Genomic DNA, 27,298 nt, shown 5'->3' on the forward strand with positions numbered 1-27,298 from the left:
TTAATAGGGATGGTCACGTGTGTACTCCATGATGGTCATCAGTGCCAGCCATGTCTCCTCGGCAGTAGGGATGATCTGGTTGGCAGGCAGTAAGAACCCATAACGCCCTCTGTCCCGCAGTTCAAAAGTGAAGGAGTATTTAATGCCCTGGTTATAAGTCCAGTCAATGGTTCCACCGCTGGCTTGATCTAGATTCAGGAAACCCATCCAAAAGGGAAAAATGATGGCTAGCATTAGTAATGGGTGCAGAGAGAAGGGGCCAGTTATAAGGTCATTTAAATGTCACTGCCGAAAAATACAACCAGCAAATTGTTGCATAGGTCCTTGCAACAAAGGGTGAGTGTTTGGCTCTCAGTTACTTACACCAAATGAATAAAACAAGAGGTAGGGGCCTACATCACCCTCTGGCTACCAAATTTTGGGGAAGGGGGTTTAAACTTTGCTGCTGGTCCTTAGATAATGAGCTGATCTAAAAACCCAATGCAAGTTTTGTGAACAGCAGGATGTTTTCGATCTGAGCCTTGTGGCACAGGCACATCGCTCAAAGAATAAATTACAGAGGCTACAAAGAGTGGGGAAAGCCCAAGTTCCACTCTCCTCACTGATGAAGCATGTGGGTTTCTCCAGCCCACATCCCTGGCCAGAACGTGACATTTAAAGTGGAGAAATCAGACTTCAAACTTACCTAGGGATGTGGTGGATTTGATTTAGCGATGGAAATAATGGAGAGATTGGATGTGTCCTTTTTTTTTTTTTTCAAAGATGTGTTCTAGCTCAACCGAAAGATATAGGCTGGATGCAGAAGTCACTCAGGGCTTAGCTACACTACTGCTTACCCCCCTGAGCAACACAAGTTACATCGACTTAAAGTGGTGTCTGCACTGCACAATGTTGTTGGGAGAGCATCTCCTGCCGAAAAGCTTCTGCCTTTCGTTGAGGTGGAGTAATTACGTTAACAGGAGAGCGCTCTCCCATCAACACGGTGTGTCTTCACCATGTAGCTGCACCGATGTAGTTTGGTAGTAAAGACAGGTCCTAAGTGAAATTCTAGCAGCGATCTGTTGATGCAGAGGTCAGACTAGATGACTACAATGGATGGTCCCTTCTGGCCTTCATCTATGAATCCTTCAAGGCTTTTTAAGACTCTTACTGCAGTGGTCAAACAGGGGCGCTCTCACACACACTGCACCATTGGCCAGACGCCTTATGAAGATCAGGTTGCCCTACTTTGAAGTACCACTTATTGCCCTCTGTTGAAGGCAAGATGCCGCCTCTGTGGGGTGGCTGTACCAAAGTACAAACACTGCCTGAGTGATGATGCCCATCATACCGCCAGTACATTACCATGTTCACACAGCATTGATTGAGCCCCCAAAATCCTAACCCAGCATGCACTGGGCTTAGTATGAAAACTAGGATGGATTCACTAGGGCAGCATTTTTTAAAGTTGTTCTGAGGTCCTGGTCAGGTATTTGACGAGGATGTCCTTGGACTTTACAGGGGCTTGAGAGACCAATGGTCTGATATGTGAGTGGCAATGTTCCTAGTAGCTGGACAGTAGGGACTGGCTTCCTGGCATGTCTGGCCTAGGAAAAGGTTCTCACGGTGGTTGTACTTTCCAGTAGAGTGACTAAGCTGTCTGGTTCCTCCCGCACCCACCATGGCTAAAGGGACCAGGTCATCCCCAGTAACTTACAGATGGTTGTGATGATGCTGCCGTATCTGTATTGAGTGTCATAGAGGGAAGACAGGGCAGCGACTGCAGCTTTCGCAATATTATCCTGGAGAAAAATGCAAAGGGGAGAAAAATGAGTTAGATGATGGATGTGAGTGGTGTCTGTGCTCAGAGGGAGCTGGGGCAAGATGCCAGACTGGAGCGGGGTGTGGGGGAAGTTGGGAGCTTGTTGCATCTTTCCAGGGGGAAGAGATGCAAAGGCTGGAAAAATAAAGCAGAGCATTGTTGGGAATATACAACTGACTGGGGCTGAGTGGATCTGCCCTGCAGAACTTGCTCCTGCTTGCCCATCACCCCAGTATTATGGCATTGCAGGAGCTCCCTTTCTTTCCTCTCCCTATGTTTCCCTCCCTCCTTGGGATACTGGGCACTCTTCCTTCTGCCCAATAGAGACAGCAGATTATGACGCTGTTTGAACACTGAGTTCTGGTTTGGCTGACGTTTCAGTGCTTGTATCAGGCAGACAATGTCACCTAGTGCCCCACCTGAGAGAGAAGGTCAACTAAATCATACGTGCGCCACTTCAGTGGGGCCTACAACCTTTGGCTCCAAAGCAGAACAGAGGCACCTGCTACTTGAGCTAAAGGAGGATCTCTGTTTGCTTGCAACAGTAGCCAGGCTCTTACCCTCCCTGGGCTTCAGCCACTAGAGGGCGCTATTGATGGCACATGCTGAGCCAGTGCATTACAGGTGTCTTCTGCCTTATGGGAAAATGGGATTTGTTGCCTGTCCTCCATCGTTCCCTAGGCTCTTCCTTCAACTCACCCCTTTGAATGCCCCCCTCTCACCAGCCTAGCTGGGTCGTTGCAGGCACCAGCCAGGTGCCCTAAATTCTGCTGAGTCAGCCATGTGATTTAGTTGGGGATTGGTCCTGCTTTGAGCAGGGGGTTGGACTAGACGACCTCCTGAGGTCCCTTCCTGATATTCTATGATTTGCAACTGGCTCCTCTGAGCCCCAAACCCATTTATGCTGGTTGCAACGCAGCCACAGAGGGAGAGCAAAGAGGCCTTTGGACCAAAAATGTGCGAGAGCAGAAAAGGGGATGTGGTTGCAGAGGAGAAACCCATGCGGGGAGAAAATCCACAGCTGGGTTGCAGGGGTTCAGGCCGGCCCTGCGGCTGAGTGACCACACAGTCTTCATATCGTTCTGGCCCCACTTTGAAAGATGATACCCCCGGCAGCCACCTCACCCTGAGGGTGTGAGGAAGACCCTACCAGTTCCTGGTAATCAGGGGCCCGGGTTTTGGTGTAGCCATAGGGATACAAGAGGAGCTGGCTGTAGCTATGGATAGAGATGAAGGTTTTGATGTTCCCATGGCTCTTCACAAAGTCCACGATGGCTTTCACCTCACGCTCCGAGTTGGCATAAGGGCCACGGTAAGTCTCAGAACAGGGGTTGCTGCTAGCCCCGGACCCTGCAGAGGGAGGAGTGTAGGCATATTCTTAATATTTGTGATTCTGTTTATAATAATTGTAAATCTGCAATATTGATTTGCAACTCCAGTTTATAACATTTGTAATTCTCCTATTTGACATAATTGTAAATCTGCAATATTGATTTACAATTCCCCATAACTGCTGCCGGTGTCTGGATTAAAGCTTGCAAACCGTCAGTTAACTCTAAGAACCTTGCAAGCCGTTAATTGACTCTACTTTCTCTGAATTGATACTTTTTCTCACTTGTTATTGAGATTGACGCTTATAAACGTAAACCACTCAACGTTACTTTCTCCAATGGTTATGTTCAATTGGCTCTACTTTGCAAACGGATATTTTGTGATGGAGATTGACAAGGTTTTTTTTGTAACACCCATGAAGAGCCGCTAATTGGAGCGGCGCTCATAGAAATGTCACATAGAGACTCCCACCCTCTATAGTTTGTATCAGGAATGTTAAAAAACGGGGAGTCTCAAATAAATAACGCCTTTGTATGTTAAAAGAAAGTTAATACCGAAGGAATGTTAAGAGACAGGGAGTCTCAAATAAATAACAATACTCGGTGAAATAAGAAATGTGTTCTTATTAAAGTAAAGAATGTATGTGAATGAATGGTGGGTTTTGAATAATCGGTGGCAGCCTAGGAATTTGATATCAATTGGCCGAAGAAGACGCCAGGTGGAAACAACCAGAGAACTCCCCGGAGGGCAAACTGGGATCCACCCGACCAATTCAAAGGATGAAGAAAGCTGATGAGCACCTGACAGCCGTCCTGGAGCCGTCATGACTAACAATATGACAAAGCAAATACCATGGACTGGCATAGGAAGAAATTCCCATGAAAAATAGACACTAAGGACTGAGAACTTTGAGTCTCCAGTTCTTCCACTACCCTTCAGGAGCATCGGATGCGCATCTGACACGGACTCAGCTCCACTCTCGTGTACAGGATACCTGGCCAGTATTCTGTCACGAGCAACTTCTAGGCTGGTAACTATAACCCCTATGCAGAACTGGTATGAATGAATGAATGAATATATATATATATAGCTAAGTAAGGAATAAGTAACAATACAACAGTGTGAGTTTTATATATATTTCTTCTTTTTATTATTATATTTACAATAAATGTGGCATTTTGCCTTGTCCCTTTAATAAGATCCTGCTAGTTTTTATTTTATTGGCATAACAGGAGGGTATCTTTGCTTCAGAAACATGGTGGCTCAGAGGGTCAGTAATGGGGGGTAGGGAGTTTTCCAGCTCTAGCTAGCACAAATTAAAGCTCTTTGCAGCTACTGGCTGTTTGGTAGCCTAGGTGGAATGAAGTTCGGGGTCTCCTCCCAGTCTCTAGCAGCCAGGTTTTCACATCACTATTGTCACTAGTTCCTCTCCATCCCCATTGGCAAACCAGAGGCCAAGGACTGAATGGGCCATGGAGTCTGAACTAGGGTTGCCAGGTGTCCAGTTTTTGACCAGAATGCCTGGTCGAAAAGGGACCCTGGCAGCTCCCGTCGACACCGCTGACCAGGCTGCTAAAAGTCTGGTTGGTGGCACAGCAGGGCTAAGGCAGGCTCCCTGCCTGCCCTGGCTCTGCAAGGCTCCCGGAAGCATCCGGTGCGTCTGGCTCCTAGGCACAGAGGTGGCCACAGGGGCGCTGCGTGCTGCCCCCATCCTGAGTGCTGGCTCCGCAGCTCCCATTGTCTGGGAACTACGGCCAACGGGAGCTGTGGGGGCTGTGCCTCTGGGCGTGGGCAGCATGCAGAGCCCCCAGGCCCCTCCGCCTCAGAGCTGGACATGCCGGCTGCTTCTGGGAGCCGCCTGAATTAAGTGCCACCCAGAGTCCGCATCCCTTCCTGCACCCCAACCCCGTGCCCCAGCCCTGAGCCCCCTCCTGCACCCCAAACTCTCTCCTGGAGTCCTTACCCTGCACCTCCTCCCACACCCCAACCCCCTGTCCCAGCCCTGAGCTCCCTCCAGCCCTCCAAACCCTTCATCCCCAGCCCCACCCCATAGCCCCTACTCCCAGCCAGAGCCCCCAGCCCCTCCTACACCCCAAACCCCTGCCCCATCCCTGAGCCCCCTCCTGCACCCCAAACCCCTCATATCCTGCCCCATTCCTTCCTGCATCCCAGCCCCCTGCCCCAGCCCAGTGAAAGTGTGTGAGGGTGGGGGAGAGTGAGTGACGGGGCCTGGATGGAGTGAGTAGGGGTGGGACCTTGGAGAAGGGGCGGAGAAAGACTGTTCAGTTTTGTGCGATTAGTTGGCAACCCTAGTCTGAACTCCCCTTTCCCACTTCGAGGTGGGCTAAAGCACGCCAGGCGAGATTGGCAGAGGGGGACATGGATTAGGCCACATGCTCAGTTCCCTTCAGGTTCTTCCTGGCTCTCCCCTGGGAACAAGATTCTGTGGCAATGCCCCCAACGACCCCCACTTTTCTGTTGATCACCCTCCCCCTGTGCTTGCCCCTTAAGGCCCAGGCTCCCCCTGCCTCTCCTTGCCGTGGAGGAGAGTGGATACACACGGGTGGGCTGGTGCTGGAGTCACTCCAAAGCAATAGAAGATGCTGCTTTGCTGTAGGGGCCAGCACAGGATAAAACCCAGCTCTTCCCATTAACCGGCTGTGAATAGCACTGCCAGGCCCTTCGCTCGCTCCCTCTCTGGGCCCAGGGGAGTCCACGTAAATTCCCCCAAGGAGAGGTTAAAGGAAAACCGTACCTCCGAAACCCGCATCCCAGTTCCTGTTGGGATCCACGCCGATGCAGGCCGACCCAGAGTTGATGGACCGGGTCTTACGCCACATGCGGTTCTGGGACAGAGGGGAGAATCATTTATCAGGGTGCCGCCCTTTCCACAGGGCGGAGTGAGACTAGTGTCTCCTAGGGCTGATGGGTCATGCGGTGCTGGTGGGGAGAAAGTCTGTTCTCTAGGGGCCCAAGTCTCCTCTTGCGTACACTGGAGTGAATCCACTGAAGTCAATGCAGTTACACCAATATAAAGGTGTGAGGAAAGCAGTGAGGCCTAGGAGATAGGGAGTTAGACAGGGACTCAGGAATCTTTGGATTCTATTCTAGATTCTGCTATTGATTTGCTGGTTCACCTTGGGCAAATAATTCTCCCTCTCTCTCCACTCCCACCCTTTGCCTGTCTTGGCCAACTCTTTGGTGCAGGCTCCATCTCTCACTATGTGGATGTACAGCACCTACCACGTTGGTATCCTGATCTTGGTTGGTATCTCTGCTGTAATACAGATATCAAACAGTAATGCTATGGAGACTCAAGTGCCTACAATCTGGATAGATCAGGCCTCCCTTAACTTCTCTTGGGTGTACTTGCCTTCTTATAGCTCAGAGCAAATATAGGTCAATTTCCTGACCCAGCAAGGTCTGATGGAGCCTCTAACCCACATAGCAAGTTCTTCCCTGTTAAGACTGAAGCAAGCGCTAAGGCCTCCAGTGATTCTCCGTGGCCTTTCACCGTTGTGTGGGCATTGCCCAATGTGCCGGGTGGGTAGAAATGGCTCCCATTACATAGCACTGAAGCAGTAGAGTATCAGGACCCAATACACGGCTCACCAAGCTGCAGAGACACCTCCTTCCACTCCCCATCCAGCCCCCCCACCCCCCCGCTCAAGAGTTTGTTGCCTGGAAGTCCTGAGCCAGAGATCTGATCGCTGTCATAAAGGCTGGCTAAGGAGGCCAAGGAGAAATACCTTGGTGTGGGTGAAAGCAAAGCCATCGGGGTTGGTAACGATTTCCAGGAAGATGTCCAGGTTGTCCAGGATGGAGGTGAGAGAAGGGTCTTTGCCGTAACTATCAACAATCTGAACAGGGAGGCACAAGTGAGGAAAAGCCGCCCTGAGACCCAGACACATCAGTCATTCTGCTTCGTTATGCGCATAGGGCCAGAGCCACAGCCTGTGTCAATTAGCTGTCACTTTACACCAGCTGAGAACGTGGCCCATTATCCCTCGCCAGCGGCAAGGCTTGAAACCCACAATTTTGGGGGCCTGTTTCAAGGAAGCAGGGAGCTTATTTCTGGCCTCTGTGCACAATTCCTGCCTTCATCAGGGCCCAACCCACACACAGAAGTAGCATCACCGACTTCACCAGCTCCTAGCTGTCGTGACTATGTCAGGTGAGCTTGCTGCTGCTTCTAGGTCAAGCACATCCCAGCTAGTGGGGTCCCGGGTCTCTCTTCACCCCTCATCCTGGAATGTGCCATTCTCTGCTGAAACTGCAGGCAGTACCTTCTTCGCAAACCAGACTCCGCTGGCCTGAGTGACCCACTCCCGAGAGTGGATGCCGGTGTCGATCCAAATAGCTGGGCGCTTGGTTCCTCTAGTGCTGAACTGCATGGAAAAGCAGAGATGCAGGGGGGGTTGATTTTCTGCAGTGCAGCTCATCCATCCTTTAGTACCACGGATTGGAATGCTGCTCAGGTGACCCCTCAGGGAGTCAATGCCATGCCAGATGTCTCCGAGCTTCAGAGATCTCCCTCCCCCTTTTTAAATGACATCATGCTTAGGAACAGGGAGCTCATATAGTCCCAGAGGAGCCATCATCCACAATGACCAGACCTTATGGCACTTGATAGATACATTGTATTGTATATTTCTTCACTCATCCCTGAAATGCAGCTACCTCTGGGGTGGAACATGGCTAAAGCACTAGACTGTGGTTTATGAAAGGAAGCAAACAATTTTGGGGGAATTTAAGTCAGCAGAATGTACTAATTACCCAGGTTGGAATTTAGCCACAGCACTAGGGTTACTAACTGTACTGCTGCAAAACGCGTTGCGGGAATCTTTAATGACCATATGGGGTCAGGACCACAGCTTTACATCTCATCCAAAAGATGGCATCTCCAGCAGCACAGCGCACTCTATGTCATGCCAGGACATTGGCTTAACACTGTTTCAGGCGGAAGAACTGAGTCACACACCAGGCAGAAAAATTTCTATCAAAATTTTTCAACAGAAAATGGGTTTTCTGACAAAAAGGAAATTTTAACAAAAAGCATCCAGTTTTGGCCTAAATTTTTAGGTTTTTTTGACCAAAACTCAGATATTTCCAAAGTAAAATGTCTAAATTTTTGCAGGAAAAATCTCATATCTAGGGAATCACCTATACCATTCCCTAAGTTCTCCTGGAAGGCCACTAGCCAAAGCTTGACTTGGCCCCACGGAAGATAATAGAAGAGTCCATCATGGGGCAAACTCTGTCCACCAGAACTCAGATAGGGTGTTGAAAGCAATTAAAATATTCCCCAGGAAAGACTAGCTGGCAGGGGACCGAGCAAGAGAGGGGTAAATATGCTCTGCTGAATCTCTGTGGTGGTATTTAGGAAGTAAATGCCTCTTTGCTAACTAGCAATGGCAGAGGTTTATTAACAGGAAGCTTGATTATCCTAGAGCTTGCACCAGGTTTTCACCAGGGTAACTCCACTGACATTACTGCTGATTTATACTAGTGCAACAGAAAGTAGGGTTTGCACTTGTGCGTTTACACAGAGTATGTGGGCTGATTCTTTTCTCCCCTGATATAAATCAGGAGTTACTCCACTGAGGGTAATGGAGGTACATCAACGAGAAGTCGGTGTGAGAGCCGAATCAGGCCCCGTGGCCATCCCCTGTGACTTTACCTTCAGGACGTAGAGAGGGCGGCCCTCGTAACTGTTCCCGATCTGAATTTTGCTGACCAGGTTTGGATTTGCAGCGACCAATAAGTCCATGAAGTTGTAGATCTGGCGTATAAAGAGGATGCTGGAATTAGGTCTAAACAGCAGATTGGCATACACCTTTGTGGTCCCCACACTCCCTTTGCTTCAGATAACCCCTGGGACTATTTTCTAGTTTGGCGCGAGTGCTTTCTGATCCATGACATGGTGGAGGGCTTGGGGAGGGGCTAACCAATCCTTATCTTCCCTTTACCAAACTTTAAACACAAACATTCGCCATTTGTATACAGCGGCCCAGGAGAAGACCTTCCTAACTAAACTGCTTGATGAAATCTTTGAATGGGGACTTTCATTTGCTCCTCCTTGTGTTGTCCACTGCTGTTGTGTATCCGACTGCCTTACTCACTTGAAAGTCTCAGATGATATGGGCCAGAGCATAGCTTTTCTTTTTGTTTTTGCATAGAAAATGCAATGAAGTGTGGGTGAAAAATTAGAGGTCTGTGTGACACTGCACCCTGTATTCTTCATAGTGATATTATTAATGATATGATTATGGCATAATTATGATGCATTTTATGCAAGACAGGTCATGTGATATGTCATTGAAAAAGATATGATTTGCTGATTATGATTATCCTATTTGTATGCATGTATCATTTTTGTATCTGAAGTTATGAATATTGACTATGTTTCTGTATTTCAGATATAGTTACACCTGGGTAGTGCCCCACTAGATAAGATGCTTTCAGTCTAGATAGCTGGTTGGGAAGGCCCTATTCAGGGCAATGAACTATTCGGGAAAACAGTAAGCCTCAGGAAAAGCTTATCCCATCTGGTGAGCCTTCCTGAGAACGCTACAGACAGCCTGTAAGTAATGGCTACTATGACTCTACAGGGACATGTAACCAGGCCACATGATGCTGGACTCCATCTTGGGATGTCAGTAGTTTTCCACAGACTGGTCTGGAAACCAGCTTTGGAACAAAGGGTTCCCGCAATATGCAAAAGCTATATAAGGCAGGGAGTGACATCATCTGTTGTTCTTCACTCCCCACCCAAGAAGACTCATGGAAACACCTGAGGAACAAAGGCTGAACTGGGGGAAGTGCTGGACCCAGGCTAAAAGGATTTCTAGCCTATGCATGAAAGACCTGGGAATTCCAAGCTGTAAAGCAAGTGCAGCTTGCCCCTTAAGGGTCTGCAGCCTGCTTGTATCATCTCTTAGGGTGAGAATCTGCTAATTCATATCCAGTCTATCTAGTATATTAAGCATAGTTTGCTTTTTTGTTTATTTGCTAGGTAATCTGCTGTTTGCTACCCCTTATAATCACTTTAAACCTATCTTTTGTAGTTAATAAACTTGTTTTTGTTTTAATCTAAGTCAGTGAGCTTTGACTGGAGTGCTTGGGGAAAATCTCTGCTTGGTTACCACAAGTGTGCACTGTCCTCTTCACATTGAGGGGGAGGCGGACCGGGTATTAAACCCATATACTGGCCAAATTTGACCAGGGCAGGACAGTACTGCTCTGGGGTCCCAGGCTGAGAAGCTGGTGATTAGAGAGCCTGCGTGTAACTCCAGCTGGCCGTGTTCCTACCTGTGTGAATGCTGATGAAAGTGCAAGTTTGGACGGCTTTGCAGCTTGTCACAGCAGTACAGTGTGAGAGGGAGCCCAGGCTGGTGGGTCAGGGGCCTCAGTGGTACCCCAGTTCCAGGTGGCACCCTGGGGGAACCTATCACAGCCAGTTTGGAGCCTTTAAAATCAGCCTCCAAAGTGTCCCAGCACCACAACACAGCAGAGAGAGCAATTCCAAAATGCATCTTTGCCACAATGCAAATTGTGTGCCCACCCATGGTCTTTGCTTTGTGTGGAGCCCTAAGTGGAGAGGGTGCATGTGGTCTATTCAATGGTGAAAGCCTGTCTCATATTCTCCTAACTTGGCCTTCCACAAATGCTCCTCTCAGACCCTGGTGGGTCACACGTCAATGGGTGAGCACCGGCTGTTACCTCATCCAGAGTGTGGTAAGAGGCATAGTTAAAAGTCTCCACAGATTGGGGCATGAAATGCTGACGGATCATCTGAGTCTGTTCCTCATCCACCAGCGTCTGGAAGAGGCAGGGAGAAGAATCTGTTAGGAAAGACTAGACATGCGAAGGCATCACGAAGAGCAGAAGAAGACAGAGCACTGATTATACCGAGGAGAATGTGCCTTTCATTTCCTTGCACCTGTTTCCCCCTGTAAATGGCTGAGCTTTGACTATGAGTTACAACTATTGGGCCAAACCCTTTCTCAGTTTCTATTCAGTCCGATTCTTTGCTCTCAGGATCAGATCATCCAATGAGGGTTTATCCTGCGAGCAGAGTTTCAACGGAATGAGCTCTCCAGTTTGCCTGGGAAATTTCAATTAGGCTCAGCTGAATTTAGCTCTTGATCAAATTCACTTGTTATTTTCCTGATTCACCATCAGGCTCTTAAAAACGATGGGCCAAAACCTTCTCTCACTTACATGCCCATGCAACGCTATTGCCTTCTGTGGAATTGAAAGTATGGATCCAATAGAGGGCAGAACTTGGCTTTGTATTCTCAAACACAAAGGAGCCGAGCTGGTGTAACTTAGGAGGAGACTTTGGCCCGTCAGTTATCCAGATAACTCATAGGGTCACAGTGAGTTTCATGCAATATCTCTGGTTTCCTGATCCAGCCCCCTCTGCAGAGCATCTAGTCCTCTGCACATCCAGCACTCACCTGTAGATCATCTATCAGGATGGAATAGCGAATTCCACTGGACTCTAGGAAGATTTTGACGGCTTGAAGGCTGGCAAAGGGAACTCGTACATCTGTAGGAACGTCTTGGCCTCCAGGTCCCCGCCAGAAATCCAGCTGTCAAAGAACATAAGAATGACCATACTGGGTCAGACCAAAGTTCCATCTAGCCCAGTATCCTGTCTTCCGACAATAGCCAATGCCAGGTGCAGAACAGGGAATCATCAAGTGATCCATTCCCTGCCGCTCATTCCCAGCTTCTGGCAAACAGAGGCTAGGGACACCCTCCCTGCCCATCTTGACTAATAGCCATTGCGGGACCTGTCCTCCATGAACTTATCGAGTTCTTTTTTGAACAAAGACAAAACAAATAACCCTCAACAGTGTTAGAAATATTTGGACCCATCAGCCAGCCAGGGGCTTCAGGAATTGCCCCTTGTTGAATTACACTGGGGAAACTTCTCCGGATTCCATGCAGCTAAATACCCCTGCAGTGCACTGAAAGCACCCCTGGCTGGCTGACGGGTCCAAATATTTCTAATAGTTGTGTAAGGGTTTTAGCTCTGGAAAGGTAGGGGAAGGAATTGGTTCACTCTTGAGGTGAGATGGAGTTATCATAAGGGCTGAGCAAGCTTAATAGGTGCCTCCAGAGATGAAGAGAGGTATTAAGAGGTGAATGGCAAATATTATCCCTAAGTGAGAGACATGTGCTTTAGTAAAATTTAGCCATTTTAGTTGCAAACTTTTGTCTCAGTTTTGATTAGGATTGGGATCTTGTGGCACTCTGTACCTCAAAGCAGCACCCTGGAACCCCCATCTCCACCCCAGCCATATCACTGTGACATATTTTATATGAAGCACGTCATGGAAGATATCGTATGAAGTCATGATCTGCTGAAACCCACCGTTCTGCATATGTCTAGCGGTTAGTGTGTATCCGGGTATGAGATTTTGCTGTATGGTTGCTACTGAAATATGTTGTCAGTTGGCTAGTGACATACAAGGGAGGCAAATCCCTTCCCGGAGCGTACTCAGGGACCAGTAGTCAGCAGGGGAGTTGTAATCAAGGGATTTACAATGCAATGACCGTGGTACAATGGGGACTGCTCAACTCTCTTACTCAGTTGCACAAGACCACACCAGGGAGATTGCTGTGACTCAGGGAAGTTTCCTGAGTGGCTCTGGGAGCATTCCCACGATCTCCAGGAGCTGGGTGCAGGGCTCCACATGCTGGTGTGCAGAGTGATAACAGCACCTGGAGGGGTTTGCTGCTTGGCACTAGCAAAGCATCCCGAGAGGCAGCCCAGGCTGGAGAGTTAAGGGGGCAGAGCAGTACCCCAGTTTCAAGTTGTACGCCGGGGGTCCCGTCACAGATCTCAAACCTTTTTGGGGGGGCGTGTTTGAAATCTGAACCTAGTGATGGATTCCAATTTCTAACATGCCCCTCCCTTTATAATGGGCCACACCGGAGCCCCAGCTCCAAAAACTTCTGCTCTATGGTTGGACATGAGACATTTTTCTGGCTCTGATCCCGTCTCTAGATTAAATCCATGTGGGGGTTGCACACCCTGAGGTTCACCCAGAAATTCAAAGCAGAGCTCAGCTGGAATGGACTAGTTTCCCTTTGCTTTGCACTGAAATCATCAACTGCCTCCAAGTTCACTCAAAGGCTTTTAAGTCTCAGCAACCCTTCCCATGAACCCAAGGGTCTGACGCTCCTCTCCCACCATGCAAACCACTGCAGTTAATGGACTTACATTGGTCTAAGTGAGCGCTAACTCAGGCCTGGGGCATTCTAGGCTAGCTAGTCATTAAGAGCTACTTGTATTGTGTCTTTAAGACCTAGGGCCCAGCTTGCCATGAGACCAGGTTTGGGTTTCTTAGCAAATGTGTGGCACAGATTTTATGTGCTGATTGGCCCGGCACCCCCACTCACCCCTCCGCCCACCCCCGATCTGTTTTCTTCTTCATCTCACCTCCCCTGAGAGTCATCCGCTGGCCCCGAATGCATTATGGTGGGATGTCAAATCTAGCATTAAGAGCCACGCTGGACCCTGAAGCGAGCTGAAGGGAGCTCGGCCCCACTGACAGTCCCTTCCTAACGGCTTAGCTTAGGCCAAGCCTCGAGGAGACCCTGTGTGGTGGCACGAGGCAGTGCGGGCTGGGTGAGTCAGGCTTGGGGCTAGAGACAGCCATCACGTCCAGCAGCATCAGGAAAGCATCCCCTTACTACTGGTGGTAACAGACTCCTGCTGCCTCTTGACCGTGAGGGACAGGGGGCAGAGGATGTTTTCCTACCTAGCACAGGCTCATGGAGTGTTTTTTAACTTTATCCTCTCTGCTCCGGCCTGGGAATCCTGGGGTTTCCCTCACCGCTGCAGCCCCCTCATAATGGAGAGGTGGAAAGGAGTGTGGGGAGGCAAAGGAGGAGCTGGGGGAATATGGGATCAGCCCCCAGTGGTGCATGAAAAGCAAACTAAACTCCTCTCTCTGCTTGGTACACAGCATGGGAGAGCCGGAGAGGCATAGCAGCATCTGTTGGGTTATGCCTGATACAGAGATCTCTCCAGGGCTGAACTGTAATGTTCCAAACTCTGGGCAGCTCCCAAGCAGGGGAAGCTGCTGAGGGCCATGGGGAGGCAGCTTTTAAGCCTTTTGGGAGGCAATTGTTCCATTTGGAAGTTAAAGGAACAAATAGTGATGGTCAGAGAGAGAAATACAGACACCTAAAGCACCCAAGTGCCTAAGCACCCAGTGAGCAGAACGGACCTACCATCTCATGGGCTTGCTGTTCACAGACAGATGGGGAGACAGGACAGGAGAGACAAGTGGAAGGAAAGAAACCTGACACCCATACAGGGTAAATCCCTACAAAGAGATGGAGGAGGTCTGTTCCCATGGTACAATTAACATCTTCAGTGTTGTTGGTGCACCCGTTGAAGAGTTAATGAAGCCGTATGGTACCAAAGCACCATCGCACGAGGCACAAATTGTTCCCCTTTCTTGGCAGTCTCAGCAGAGGTCAAGAGCTGGATGGCCCTGGAGATTGAAATCCTCTAGAGATGGTCCCACCTGGCCAGGGTTGAGCCATATTACTATGGGCCCATGTGGGACCAGTTCTAGGGTTCATTAGCATCCTCCTGGCCTCAGGGCTGTTAATCTGGTGCCCTTATCAACAGAGGTCTCAGACACGGCTGATCTGTGCCTTCCCGTTACCTGCAGCTCCTGCAGCTCCTCCAGCTCCTTCACCTTCTCCACATCTGCTTCATTGGCAACGAAGATACGGAGCACCTGGTTCCTGGGCAGAAGGAGAGAAGTTACTGGGGATCGTGGAGGAGAGTCTGAAGGAAGTGAGGCTGGACAAAGCGATTGAACGCCGAGGGATTCACACACCCATTCGGTTGGGATGTTAGAATACGGTCAATGCAACGGACATCATTAGGTATCGTACTATTCGGCTCTCGTGTGTGACTTCCCATCCTCAGATCACAAAGCACTTTACAAAGGCAGGTAAGTGCCATGACTCCCATTTTACAGACGGGGACGCTGGACAGGAGAGGACTTGCCCAGGGTCAGAAAGGAATTCAGTGGCCAAGCCAGGACTAGCACCCAGGTATCTTGAATCTCAGCTCTATGCCTTATCATATGGACCATGCAGTAGCATTAGTCATTCATTGAGTGCCATGGGCGTGCTTGGTATTGGCCAAGCTATAGAAGGAAATAGAGTCATGCCCAAGCAGGAACAAGCTCTAGCAGTAAGACCCTACTGCCGGTAACTCCAGAGACAATAGAGTCATAGAGTTAAAGGCGAGGCGGGACCAGATCATCTAGTTTGGGCTCTTAATACACCACCAGCAGCAAACTAAACGACACTGGGACGTTACACGGGAGTAGTCTCACAGGTAAACCCATTGATGTCTGGTTGGGCTACAAAGGGAGAGGCTCCCCTTGACTGCACCAGCAAGAGTTACACCCTCGCATAACAAACCCACATTCCTACGGATACCAAGAACACCCAGAGTTATAATTAATGACAACACAAGCTATTTAAGCATAAGCTTTCGTGAGCTACAGCTCACTTCACTGGATGCATTTATGCATCCGATGAAGTGAGCTGTAGCTCACGAAAGCTTATGCTCAAATAAGAAAAGTCCTCCTTTTCTTTTTGCGAATACAGACTAACACAGCTGCTGCTCTGAAACACAAGCTATGAACGGTTGGGACACCTCAAGCTTCATGGCTTAAGCCAATCCTTAATTATTAAGGTATGTCTACACAGCCCACAGCAGCAAGCTTCCTGGCCTGGGTCACCAGACTAGGGCTCGCATGATCACTCTAAAAACACAGCTGCTGTGCAAACAATGCTTTTTAGTTGTGACTGTGGGCTCAAAAGCCCTCCCCCTTCCTAGGCGTCAGAGCCCAGGCTCCAGCCCAAGCTGCAACACCTCCACAGCTGTTTGTAGAGCAGACATGCGAGCCCCACAAGTCTGTCTCCTCAGCTGCCACGGGCTGTGTAGACACAGCTTTAGAGACCAGGATGAAACCTGGGGTGCAAGGGGCAGATTATCCCACGTCTGCAATTGTGGGGGCGCCTACACCTTCCTCTGAAGCATCTGCCACTGTCAGGGATGGGATTCTGGATTGGATGGACCTTGGGTCAGATCCGGACTGGTCCGTCCTCTGGTCCTGTAGCTATTGCTCACATCCCGGGATTAAAACGCACACCTGACAACAGGACATTCAGCCAGCCATGAGAAACCCAGTGAATGGGGACCGCGTCCCAGTGGGGAGTCCAGAGACCCCTTCTGAACGATATAGGGGCCTGACGCAGCAGCAGTGTGCCCTCTAATTTTCCCCCACACGTGTGCAGAATGTAACTCAGATCCCATCGCATCTAACATCCCATCATAGGCCATTGGGCATATTTACTGCTAATAGTAAAAGTTCAATTAATTGCCAAAATTAGGCTATCCCATCATACCATCCCCTCCATAAACTTATCAAGCTTAGTCTTGAAGCCAGATATATCTTTTGCCCCTACTGCTTCCCTTAGAAGGCTGTTCCCGAACTTCACTCCTCTGTTGGTTAGAAACCTTCGTCTAATTTCAAGTCTAAACTTCCTGATGGCCAGTTTATATCCATTTGTTCTTGTGTCTACATTGGTACTGAGCTTAAATAATTCCTCTTCCTCCCTGATATTTATCCCTCTGATATATTTATAGAAGAGCAATCCTATCACCCCTCAGCCTTCTCTTGGTTAGGCTAAACAAGCCAAGCTCCTTGAGTCTCCTTTCATAAGACAGGTTTTCCATTTCTCGGATCATCCTAGTAGCCCTTCTCTGCACCTGTTCCAGTTTGAATTCATCCTTCTTAAACATGGGAGACCAGAACTACGCACAGTATTCCAGGTGAGGTCTAATCACTGTCTTGTATAATGGTACTAACACCTCTTTATCCCTACTGGAAATACCTCTCCTGATGCATCCCAAGACCGCATTGGCTTTTTTCACGGCCATATCACTTTGACGGCTCATAGTCATCCTGTCATCAACCAATGCTCCAGGGTCCTTCTCCTCCTCTGTTATTCCAACTGATGAGTCCCCAGCTTTTAACAAAAATTCTTGTTACTAATTCCTAAATGCATGACCTTGCACTTGTCACTATTAAATTTTATCCTATTATTATTACTCCAGTTTACAAGGTCAACCAGATCTTCCTGTATGATAGCCCGGTCCTTCTCTGTTCTTGCAATACCTCCCAGCTTTGCGTCATCCGCAGACTTTATTAGCACACTCCTGCTTTTTGTGCCAAGGTCAGTAATAAGCCAAGTTTACATTCAGAAAAGAGGGAGCCCAAACCCAGGAAAGGGCTAGCAGCGGTGTAGAGACGTTCCCACTCTACCTGTGGTACGGATGTGGCCCCATCACCATAGTGTTTGAGCTGCCTCACAATGTCTAATCTGTTTCTCCTCCCAGCCCCTCTGAGGTAGAGCAGGGCTGTTATCCCCATTGTACAGATGGGGCACTGAGGCACAGAGAGACTAACAGCCAGATTTTCAAAGGTATTTAGACACCTAGTGGGATTTTCAAAAGCGCCTAGAGGTTAGGTGCTTTGTAAACCCCACTAGATGCCTAGCTGCCCCTTTGGGTGCCTACAAATCTTTGAAACTCTGTCCCTAAGGCACTGGACCAGGGCCAGCCTTAGGGAAACTGGCACCCTGGGCAAACTTGTATTTGTAACCTGGCCCCCCTGGACTCCCCACCCCCCATCACCTCTGGGCCCTGCTGCCTCCCTCCAGTGCTTAATTTATATTGAAAGAAGTGCCAGAGCTCAGTCCCGCACAAATGAAGCCCTGGCAGGGTGCTCTTATGGTGGGGGGCTGTTGGCCGGGCGCCCAGCTCTGAAGGACTTGCCACCGCCAGCAGCAGTGTGGGTGGCCTGGAACATGGTGTATTGGCACCCTTCGTTCTGCGCTGCTGCTGTGGCTCATGGGGCTGGGTGCTCGGCACGTGGCTCAAGGAGGGCTTTGCGCTGTCACACGGGGGCTGCAGCTTGCCAGAGCCCACGGCCCTCTGGCGCTGCTGGCTCATCAGGGGCGCCACTTCAGATTTGGATGGGGGGCAACTTCAACCGTGATTCCAGGGGCTACTGAGGCACCTGAAAACTCTAGGTTTGGGGTGGGGAATTGTTTGGTTTTTTGCAGATAATTAAGGATTTAGCTGACATGAGCACTCTATCTAATTCCCATGTAAAGAAAGAAATTATATATACAAACACCAATTAAAGCCATATTTTAAGTTTATATGTAAATTTAGAAGAATCAGGAGATAATACAGCCAGATATTCCCAATCCCAAACCTTGAGGCATCCGTTCTGGAGCTTTAGCACAGATCTCAGAAACACACGTTTGATACTTTGTACACTCTCTTTAGGAGAGAGAAATAAAAATAAATGAAATCTGCTTAAAATCTGCTTACTTTCTCTACCAGACACACTCTGTGTTACTGCCATTGTCTACAATACTTTAGTCTGTTGTTTTCCACTCCACCAGAAATGTATTGACTTAATTTTAATATACATGATTAAGGGTTTTTTCTCTTTTATAAGAATGGGAATTTCATTTTCTAATTATTTTGGCATTTATGTTTACCGATCATAGTCATGTACGTCAGCAGACAGGGCTCCTGGGAGCAGCTTGGCCAGGAGCAGCTCCAAGGTGGGGGACCAGAGCAGCGGTGGCTGCAAAGAAAAGCAGTGAGGGGAGGAGGTGCACCCCCTTAGAACAGTGCCCTGGGTAGTCACCCAGCCTGCTCACCGCTAAGGCTGGGCCTGCACTGGCCTGAGGTCATACAGGAAGTCCATGGCAGGAGTAGAATCCAGGTCTTGAAGGACTAGCTCCCTATCCACTGGATCAGCCTCTCTCTCTGCTACATGCTGCAAACAAAGAGGACTCTGACAGATGGGAGCAACACCAAGGAGGGCAGTTCTCTGAGACTCCAGCAATCAGTCCTAGGTGACTGGGAAGGATGTCAGGAAGGATGAAGAAAGAAAGAGAATGAGAGTCAGCTGAAAGGAGATCACTTAGCCCCCAAGGAGGCCAGGTTTTGCCCCAGACTGGGTTGTAGAGCAATATACCTACTGTGCAATTTTAACTGAAAACCATTTTGTTTTGTCATTTTTTGTTCTGAGTCCAAGAAAAGGAAGGAATGAGGAAGTCTCACATGAGTCTCAGATGTGTCTATGTCTCAAACTCTTAGGGTTTCAGCTGTATCCAGGCCAGTTCCAGAACAATGAACAGAAATTGCATCCACAGAGTCCATAAAGTCGACAATTATTGTCATTATTTGTATTATTCACCAACTGTTCAGAATACACCCTAAAACGTAGTCCCTGAGCCAACGCATCTAAGATGTGTAGTTCTGGGTAAGATGGCTCAGATATCTAAATTTGAAGTGTATAGTTATTGAGAACATGTTAATATCTACGGGTGGAGGTGCTGATGGCAATTTGCTTAATTAACGACTAGAAGATTTGACCCTCCAGCTTTTCTTCACGAGGAAGAGCTGCCCAGAGCTCCTGTGCCTGTTTATTTTCCTTTCTTGCCTGCAGTGGGCCTGATATACCTCAGAAGTCTCCACTTTTTTTCTCCACTTTGAAATGTGGAACTTGGGAGTAATTAGCCTTTGCACAGAAGTGAAAGCAGTGCTGCCAATTCTCATGATTTTGTCATGAGGCTCATGATAATTATTGTTTTCCTTAAAGCTCCAGCTCCTGGAGTCACGTGAATATGTGGTGATTTCAGCCTTCAGTCTTAAAAAGAATTAAGTTTCTACCCCTCGTGGCTGTGGAGACAGAGCTCCCAAATATGACCCCAGTACCCCTACAGGCTCAAAGAGCAGAAGTCAAATAAAAATCTATTATTTTTACATAATGTCATGATTTTTAAAGCCAATCTAATGAATTTTGGTGAGCCTGATTCATGATTTTTGAATATTTGGGGTTGGCAATCTTGTGAAAGTGACCTGAAAATGTCAGTTTCACTCCTGTTTAAGATCAGTTTCTGGTCTATTATTTGTAGTGAGGTACCACCCCCTAGCGCCCCAGGCAGCTGCAGTATAAACTCCCGGGGCCTTGCCCTAGCACGATGTTTCCAGCAGTTAAATGATCTGTTCCAAGCTTGGTGAACTGCGAAAAGGTGATAGAAAGTCATCTAGAATTTTCTACAGTTGTTTCAATGGTTGTATTCAATGGTTAGTAGCAAAGTAAGAATATACATTAACATTTTAAACCTAACCAGTGTCTCTTAAGTCAGTAGTTTTCAAACTTTTTTTCCTGGGGACCCAGTTGAAGGAAATTATTGATGCCCGTGACACAACGGAGCTGGGGATGAGGGGTTTGGAGTGTGGGAGGGGCTCATGGATAGGGCCGAGGGTTGGGGTGCAGGGGTGAGGGCTGTGGGGTGGGGTTGGGAATGACGGTTCAGGGTGTGGGAGGGGGTTCTGGGCTGGGGAGGGTTGGAGTGTGGGAGGGGGTCAGGGATCTGGGCTGGGGGTGCAGGCTCTGGGGTGGGGCCAGGGATGAAGGGCTAGGGGTGCCGGGGGGGCTCCAGGTTGGGGGGGCTCGGGGCAGGGGTTTGGGGTGCAGGAGGGGGTCAGGGCTCTTGGCTGGGGCTGGGAATGAGGGGGTTGGGGTGCAGGAGGGGCTCTGGGTTGGGGAGGCTCAGGGCTGGGGCAAGGGGTTGGGGTGAGGAAGAGGGTCAGGGCTCTGGGCTGGGGGTGCAGGCTCTGGGGTGGGGCCGGGGATGAGGGGTCTGGGGTGCAGGAAGGGGCTCTGGGTTTGGTGGGGCTCAGGGCTGGGGCAGGGATTTGGGGTGAAGGAGGGGGTCAGGGGCTCTGGGGTGGGGCTGGGGATGAGGGGTTTGGGGTACAGGAGGGGCTCTGGCTTGGGGGGGGGACTCAGGGCTGGGGCAGGGGGTTGGGGTGTGGGAGGGGGTCAGGGCTCTTGGCTGGGGCTGGGAATGAGGGAGTTGGGGTGCAGGAAGGGGCTCTGGGTTTGGTGGGGCTCAGGGCTGGGGCATGGGGTTGGGGTGCGGGAGGGGGTCAGGGCTCTGGGCTGGGGGGTGCAGGGCTCTGGGGTGGGGCTGGGAATGAGAGGTTGGGGTGCAGGAAGGGGTTCCACATTTGGGGGGGGGCTCAGGGCTGGGGCAGGGGATTGGGGCATGGACACGGATTTACCACCGGTGGCTCCCGGTCAGCGGCGCAGCCGGGGTGCACCACAGATCGTGCTGTGCCCCGGAAGCAGCCAGCAGCAGGTCTGGCTCCTAGGCAGACACCGCTCCCCTCCATCCCCCCCAGTTCCCATTGTCTGGGAGTTCAGAGCCGGTGCTTGGGGCAAGGGCAGCGCCCGGAGCCCCGTGGCCCCCTGCCTAGAAGCTGGGCCTGCGGCTGGCCGCTTCCAGGGCACAGCGCGGAGTCGGAACAGGTAGACACTAGCCTGCATTAGCCGGGCAGCACCGCCGACCGGACAATTAACGTTCCAGTCAACAGGGCTGACCAGAGCAAGGCGACCCAGCGCCTTACGTGCCACGACCAGTAGTGGGTCGCGCCCCACGGATTGAAAAGCACCGCCTTAAGTGACTTGACACAAGCTGTCAGAACATTTTAGTAATAGAGCTGAGTGGTCTAATATTTATTTAATTTTCTTTCTTTATATAGGAATTAGATACAGTGTTCCAGTCAGCTAATTTCTAGCTGCAAAAAAACTAGAGTTTTCAAATGCCCATAGCCTCTGGAATCATGGTTGAAGTTGCCCCTCTCCACCAAAATCTGAAATGGTGCCTCTGCCCGTCAGACAAGCTCCCTCTCTCCTGCGCTCTGGGCTACATGGCATCATCAGGCCTGCCCTTGGAGGAGCTGAGCGTCCACAGCTCCTATTCCCTTCAGACCCCTCGCCTACCTGGGATGCAGGGGTGGAGACTTTGACCCTATGGCACCAACCCCAGCTCCCTCATCCCTGTTGGCCTCCCTCCTCTGGGGCTCCATGTGGAGGGGGTTTCCATCAGGGGTTGAGGGAAGGGCAGGTGACACACCATGCTCTACGGCACCAGGCCCTCCTTAGCCAGCAGGAGTTAGTGCTGCTTGAAAGAGAGTTAGCCCCAGCACCAGAAGGGTAACTTTCCTCTGCAGGGAAGCAAAGAAATCTGCAGGGAACATGGATTCTGTGCGTGCGCAGTGGCGCAGAATTCCCCCAGGAGTAGGCCCAGCCAATGCCAGCCTGGTTCTCACTGCATTCTTGTTGCCAGGGAAGAGGAAGATTAGGGTTGGAAGAGACCTCAGGAGGTCATCTAGTCCACCCCCCTGCTCAAAGCAGGACCAACCCAACTAAATCATCCCAGCCAGGGCTTTGTCAAGCCGGGACTTAAAAATCTCTAAGGATGGAAATTCCACCACCTCCCTAGGGAAACCATTCCAGTGCTTCACCACCCTCCTATTCATAGAATCATAGAATATCAGGGTTGGAAGGGACCTCAGGAGGTCATCTAGTCCAACCCCCTGCTCAAAGCAGGACCAAGCCCCAACTAAATCATCCCAGCCTGGGCTTTGTCAAGCCTGATCTTAAAAACTTCTAAGGAAGGAGATTCCACCACCTCCCTAGGTAACACATTCCAGTGTTTCACCACCCTCCTAGTGAAAAAGTTTTTCCTAATATCCAACCTAAACCTCCCCCACTGCAACTTGAGACCATTACTCCTTGTTCTGTCATCTGCTATCACTGAGAACAGTCTAGAGCCATCCTCTTTGGAACCCCCTTTCAGGTAGTTGAAAGCAGCTATCAAATCCCCCCTCATTCTTCTCTTCCGCGTACTAAACAATCCCAGTTCCCTCAGCCTCTCCTCATAAGTCATGTGTTCCAGTCCCCTAATCATTTTTGTTGCCCTCTGCTGGACTCTCTCCAATTTTCCTACATCCTTCTTGTAGTGTGGGGCCCAAAACTGGACACAGTACTCCAGATGAGGCCTCACCAATGTCGAATAGAGGGGAACGATCACGTCCCTCGATCTGCTGGCAATGGCCCTACTTATACATCCCAAAATGCCATTGGCCTTCTTGGCAACAACGGCACACTGCTGACTCATATCCAACTTCTCGTCCACTGTAACCCCTAGGTCCTTTTCTGCAGAACGGCTGTTGAGCCATTCGGTCCCTAGTCTGTAGCGGTGCATGGGATTCTTCCGTCCTAAGTGCAGAACCCTGAACTTGTCCTTGTTGAACCTCATCAGATTTCTTTTGGCCCAATCCTCCAATTTGTCTAGGTCCCTCTGTATCCTATCCCTACCCTCCAGTGTATCTACCTCTCCTCCCAGTTTAGTGTCATCTGCAAACTTGCTGAGGGTGCAATCCACACCATCCTCCAGATCATTTATGAAGATATTGAACAAAACCGGCCCAGGACCGACCCTTGGGGCACTCCACTTGATACTGGCTGCCAACTAGACATGGAGCCATTGATCACTACCCGTTGAGCCTGAGAATCTAGCCAGCTTTCTATCTACCTTATAGTCCATTCATCCAGCCCATACTTCTTTAACTTGCTGGCAAGAATACTGTGGGAGACCATGTCAAAAGCTTTGCTAAAGTCAAGGAACAACCTGTCCACTGCTTTCCTCTCATCCACAGAGCCAGTGAAATAGTGTTTCCTAATATCCAACCTAGACCTCCCCGACTGCAACTTGAGACCATTTCTCCTTGTTCTGTCATCTGCCACCACTCCATCCTCCATCCTGGAGGAGCTGAGCTCCATCCTCTTTGGAACCCCGCTTCAGGTAGCTGAAGGCTGCTATCAAATCCCCCCTCACTCTTCTCAGACTAAACAAGCCCATGCACACTAAACAAGCCCATGTCTATGTCTATAGACACCGAGTCGGTGTCTATGGTGTAAGCAGAATCAGGATGAGCTCCACCCTGACATCTGGTGGTGAGGTGTGGCAAGTTGTGGAAAAGAACTTCAGGGGCTGATCTCATTTGCATAGGCACACCCACCCCGCCTAGAATGAGGCCATAGCTGCCCAAATGCTCACTTTGGCTGCTGTGGGATTCCCAGTGTCTCTGTTATTGGGGCAGGAAGAATAAATTGTTATTACCCTGATTATGGGAATCAAGGACAGTGGAACTGCACTTGGCCTTTTGTTATGATGGAGGGACTCGCCATCAACTAAGTAGCACTCGCTAGGCAAGGGACATGGGTTCCAAAACTCTGTGAATGGAGAGAGGCTGGGGACAAGTATTAATACTTGGTGGCATGGGCCCCCTGGTGAGGGCCTTATATGCTAATTGCACTTCCTTCTCTCTCCACTGGAATATCAGAGCTAATTTTGATTCCATTAGGAGTCTAGTTACAAGCTGCTGAGTGGAATTCACTTTGGGCTAATGGTGCACCAGCACTGAGGCTCCCCTACTACAAGCTGAATTCACCAAAGAGCTGAACTTACTAAGAGCTGAAATCACTGAGTGTTGTGTTAAGTGGTGGGGGAGCCTGAAGATGTATGGTGGAGCAGTTTGTGGGATGGCGAGCGGAGTGGCTGGTGGAGCAGAGCAGTTTGTGGGATGGCGAGCGGAGCGGCTGGTGGAGCAGAGTAACTTGTTGGAGGCCTAGAGCAGCCCATGGGGCAGCTGGCAGAGCGGAGCCCCATGGAGAGGTGGGGCCATCAGCTTTGGACCACGTAAGGTGCCCCTTAAAGCCCCCCCCCCCAATCTCCACCCAGGTTGGGAGGTAAAACTCTGCAGATAAACTTTTGAACTCTGGAGCTGCCCTGACCAGGGACAGAGACTTTTGGGTCGTTGGACTTTTGGGACTTTGAGTGATTTTGGGTTGCTGGACTCAAGAACTAAAGGGAAAGGACATGGGTTGTGTTATGACTCCTGTTGGTGGTGTTTCCCCAACATAATGCCACATTGTTTCTCTCTGTTATTAAAAGGCTTTTTGTTACACTCAAACTATGTGCTTGCCAGAGGGGAAGTATTGCCTCTTGGAGGCGCCCAGAGGGGGTGGTATATATTTGTCCCAAGTCAGTGGGTGGGGGCTCGAGTCGGTTTTGCATTGTGTTATTGGAATGGAACCCCTAGGTACTGAACCCGGCCCTTGTTGCTGCCAACTCTGACAGGCAGAAGGGTTGCATGGGCATTTATCATAGTGGCATGTAGCCTCGTGGATAAAGTGGTGAACTGAGACTCAGGAGACTTGGTCTCTAGTCCTGGCTCTGGGCTGCTGTTTAACCTGGGGCAACTCCCTGTGCTTCACTTGCCCAATCACTAACATGGGGATAATGCTGCTGACTTCCTCTGTAAAGCCCTGTGATGATGAAAGGTGCTGCGTAAGAGCTAGGTAGGGCTGTTATTTGATGTTTCTATACTTGTAACATCTTCCATTCCAAACATTTCTTGGGACAGAATGCTCGTCTCCTTTCATTCATATGTCGCCAGCCATTCCCTGAGATGAGGATCTACTGAAAGTATCAGTTGCCCTCAGTATAATCTAGTTCATTCATTAGTATCTGTATTAAAGGGTCTGTCCCAGGCATTTACAAGATACCCGTCACCCCAATATCTGGGCATACGGTGGTGCTTGGACTGAAGCTAGCAGACACCCGCCTGCAATATCCCTCCACAGCACTACTCAATACAGCTGCAGTTCATAAAATTACAGCAAAGTGGGGCAGGAAGGGCGCTCATGAGGACATCTAGTCCAGCCCCCTGAGCTGAGGCAGGACCAGATACCCCTAGACCATCCCGCAGTGGCAGGAGCACTGTGAGTTGCTTCTTCATAACAGCTACTGACGAGGTTAAACTGGATTCCCTCTTTAAGCAAAAACTTGATTTTTCTCCTCACCTAATGTCCCTTCTTCTCCAGCTGCCTCCTGAGCTCCCTCTAGGGAGCTCACATGCACATTGCAGATGCTCACCCCTACTCTCTTCCATTAGCATCTGATCCATCTTTCACTTTCCACAGCTTAGATTACAAGCAGCACAGTCTCTGCTAAAAGAAGCAAATCTCCTTCCAGCTGCAGCTCACCGAACAGGTGGGGTGGGGTTTGAAACCTCCAAGACCTGACACTACTCCTTTAACTAACTTCTCTGTCACATCAACTTGCAAGGCCGCATGTTAACTTCAAACCCATCCAAGGAGGAAGATCCCTGCAGGTTAAATGTCCATCTACCTACCCGACAAAGGTCTCCTTGCTGAAGGCAGCAGCCAGGAGAGCAGCAAACACCAACAGCCCCTTCATTTTCAGCAGAGTAGGATGCACCCTGGGAGATGGAGGCATTTTAAATACTGCTCCTGTAACCTTGTGCCGCAGCTCGGCTCTCAGGATGTGTCAACAGAGCCCTACCTCCCCAGCCGGCCTCTTTCCCATGGCTCAGCACCCTGCCCTGTCAGGAAAGCGCCGACACCTTCTGTTCCTGCCTAATTGATGCCTAGGGAATGTGCCACCTGGAAAAGTGGCAATATTTGTCAAAGCTGTGGTGGACCTCAGGGTGATAGGATGGAATGACAGATCCACCCCTCCCCCCCACGCACCCCCCCTGCCCCTCGCTTTGCAACCCCAGCACTTGCTTGCAGCAGGCAGACAGGAGGAAACACGGCTGCCCCCCATTCCTGCACCATGCCGGCTCGGAGGCACAGGGTGTTCAGACAATTGGGCGGGCAGAGGGGGCCGTGTGTGGAAGGGGTTAGTCGGAGTAGCGGATGGAGGTTCCCTGTTAAACTGGAGGAGGGGAAGAACCTGTGATCTGCCCCGACCATGAAGGGGTAAAGGGGGAGTCAACACGATCCCCCTGGGGAAGAGGCGGCTTTACCATGTAATGTTCTGGCTTTGTGTATGTTGTGTTGTTTTACTCTTTACTTGAGGGCTTCACAGTGGGGCTCAGAGACTTACTACTGCTACCAGCTAAAGGAGCGCTCCATTAGTCCGAGTAGCTGACTTACTAGGGACTCAACAAAGCCCAGCGGTGTGTCATTGGCCCCATACTGTTAGGGTTATAGGAGATCTGCTTTTTGCTCTTTGCTGTACAGTGACGAGGGTGAAGTCCTGCGTGGCCAGAGATCTGTCGCACACGTATGGGCCAGGCCTGGCCCTGCTCAGCTTAGTGACATGGATCTCGGGTGCTGAAGTTGCATTTTATTTGCA

At 49.9% G+C, this 27,298-nt stretch overlaps 1 protein-coding gene across 1 annotated transcript; it reads right to left on the reverse strand.

Annotated features, from left to right (window-relative positions):
* On the reverse strand, positions 1 to 26,434 carry LOC125630587 (carboxypeptidase A1-like). The gene is made up of 11 exons (XM_048836765.2): positions 26,331 to 26,434; positions 14,830 to 14,911; positions 11,596 to 11,730; positions 10,856 to 10,954; positions 8,814 to 8,915; positions 7,420 to 7,521; positions 6,883 to 6,993; positions 5,889 to 5,979; positions 2,952 to 3,151; positions 1,697 to 1,781; positions 1 to 188 (listed from the first exon to the last, which is right to left on the reverse strand). The coding sequence occupies exons 1-11, from the start codon at positions 26,432 to 26,434 to the stop codon at positions 1 to 3; spliced, it is 1,299 nt and encodes a 432-aa protein (XP_048692722.2).
* Between the last annotated feature and the right edge of the window lie 864 nt (positions 26,435 to 27,298).

The sequence above is a fragment of the Caretta caretta genome, chromosome 1 (assembly GCF_965140235.1).
Source record: "Caretta caretta isolate rCarCar2 chromosome 1, rCarCar1.hap1, whole genome shotgun sequence".
NCBI lineage: Eukaryota > Metazoa > Chordata > Testudines > Cheloniidae > Caretta > Caretta caretta.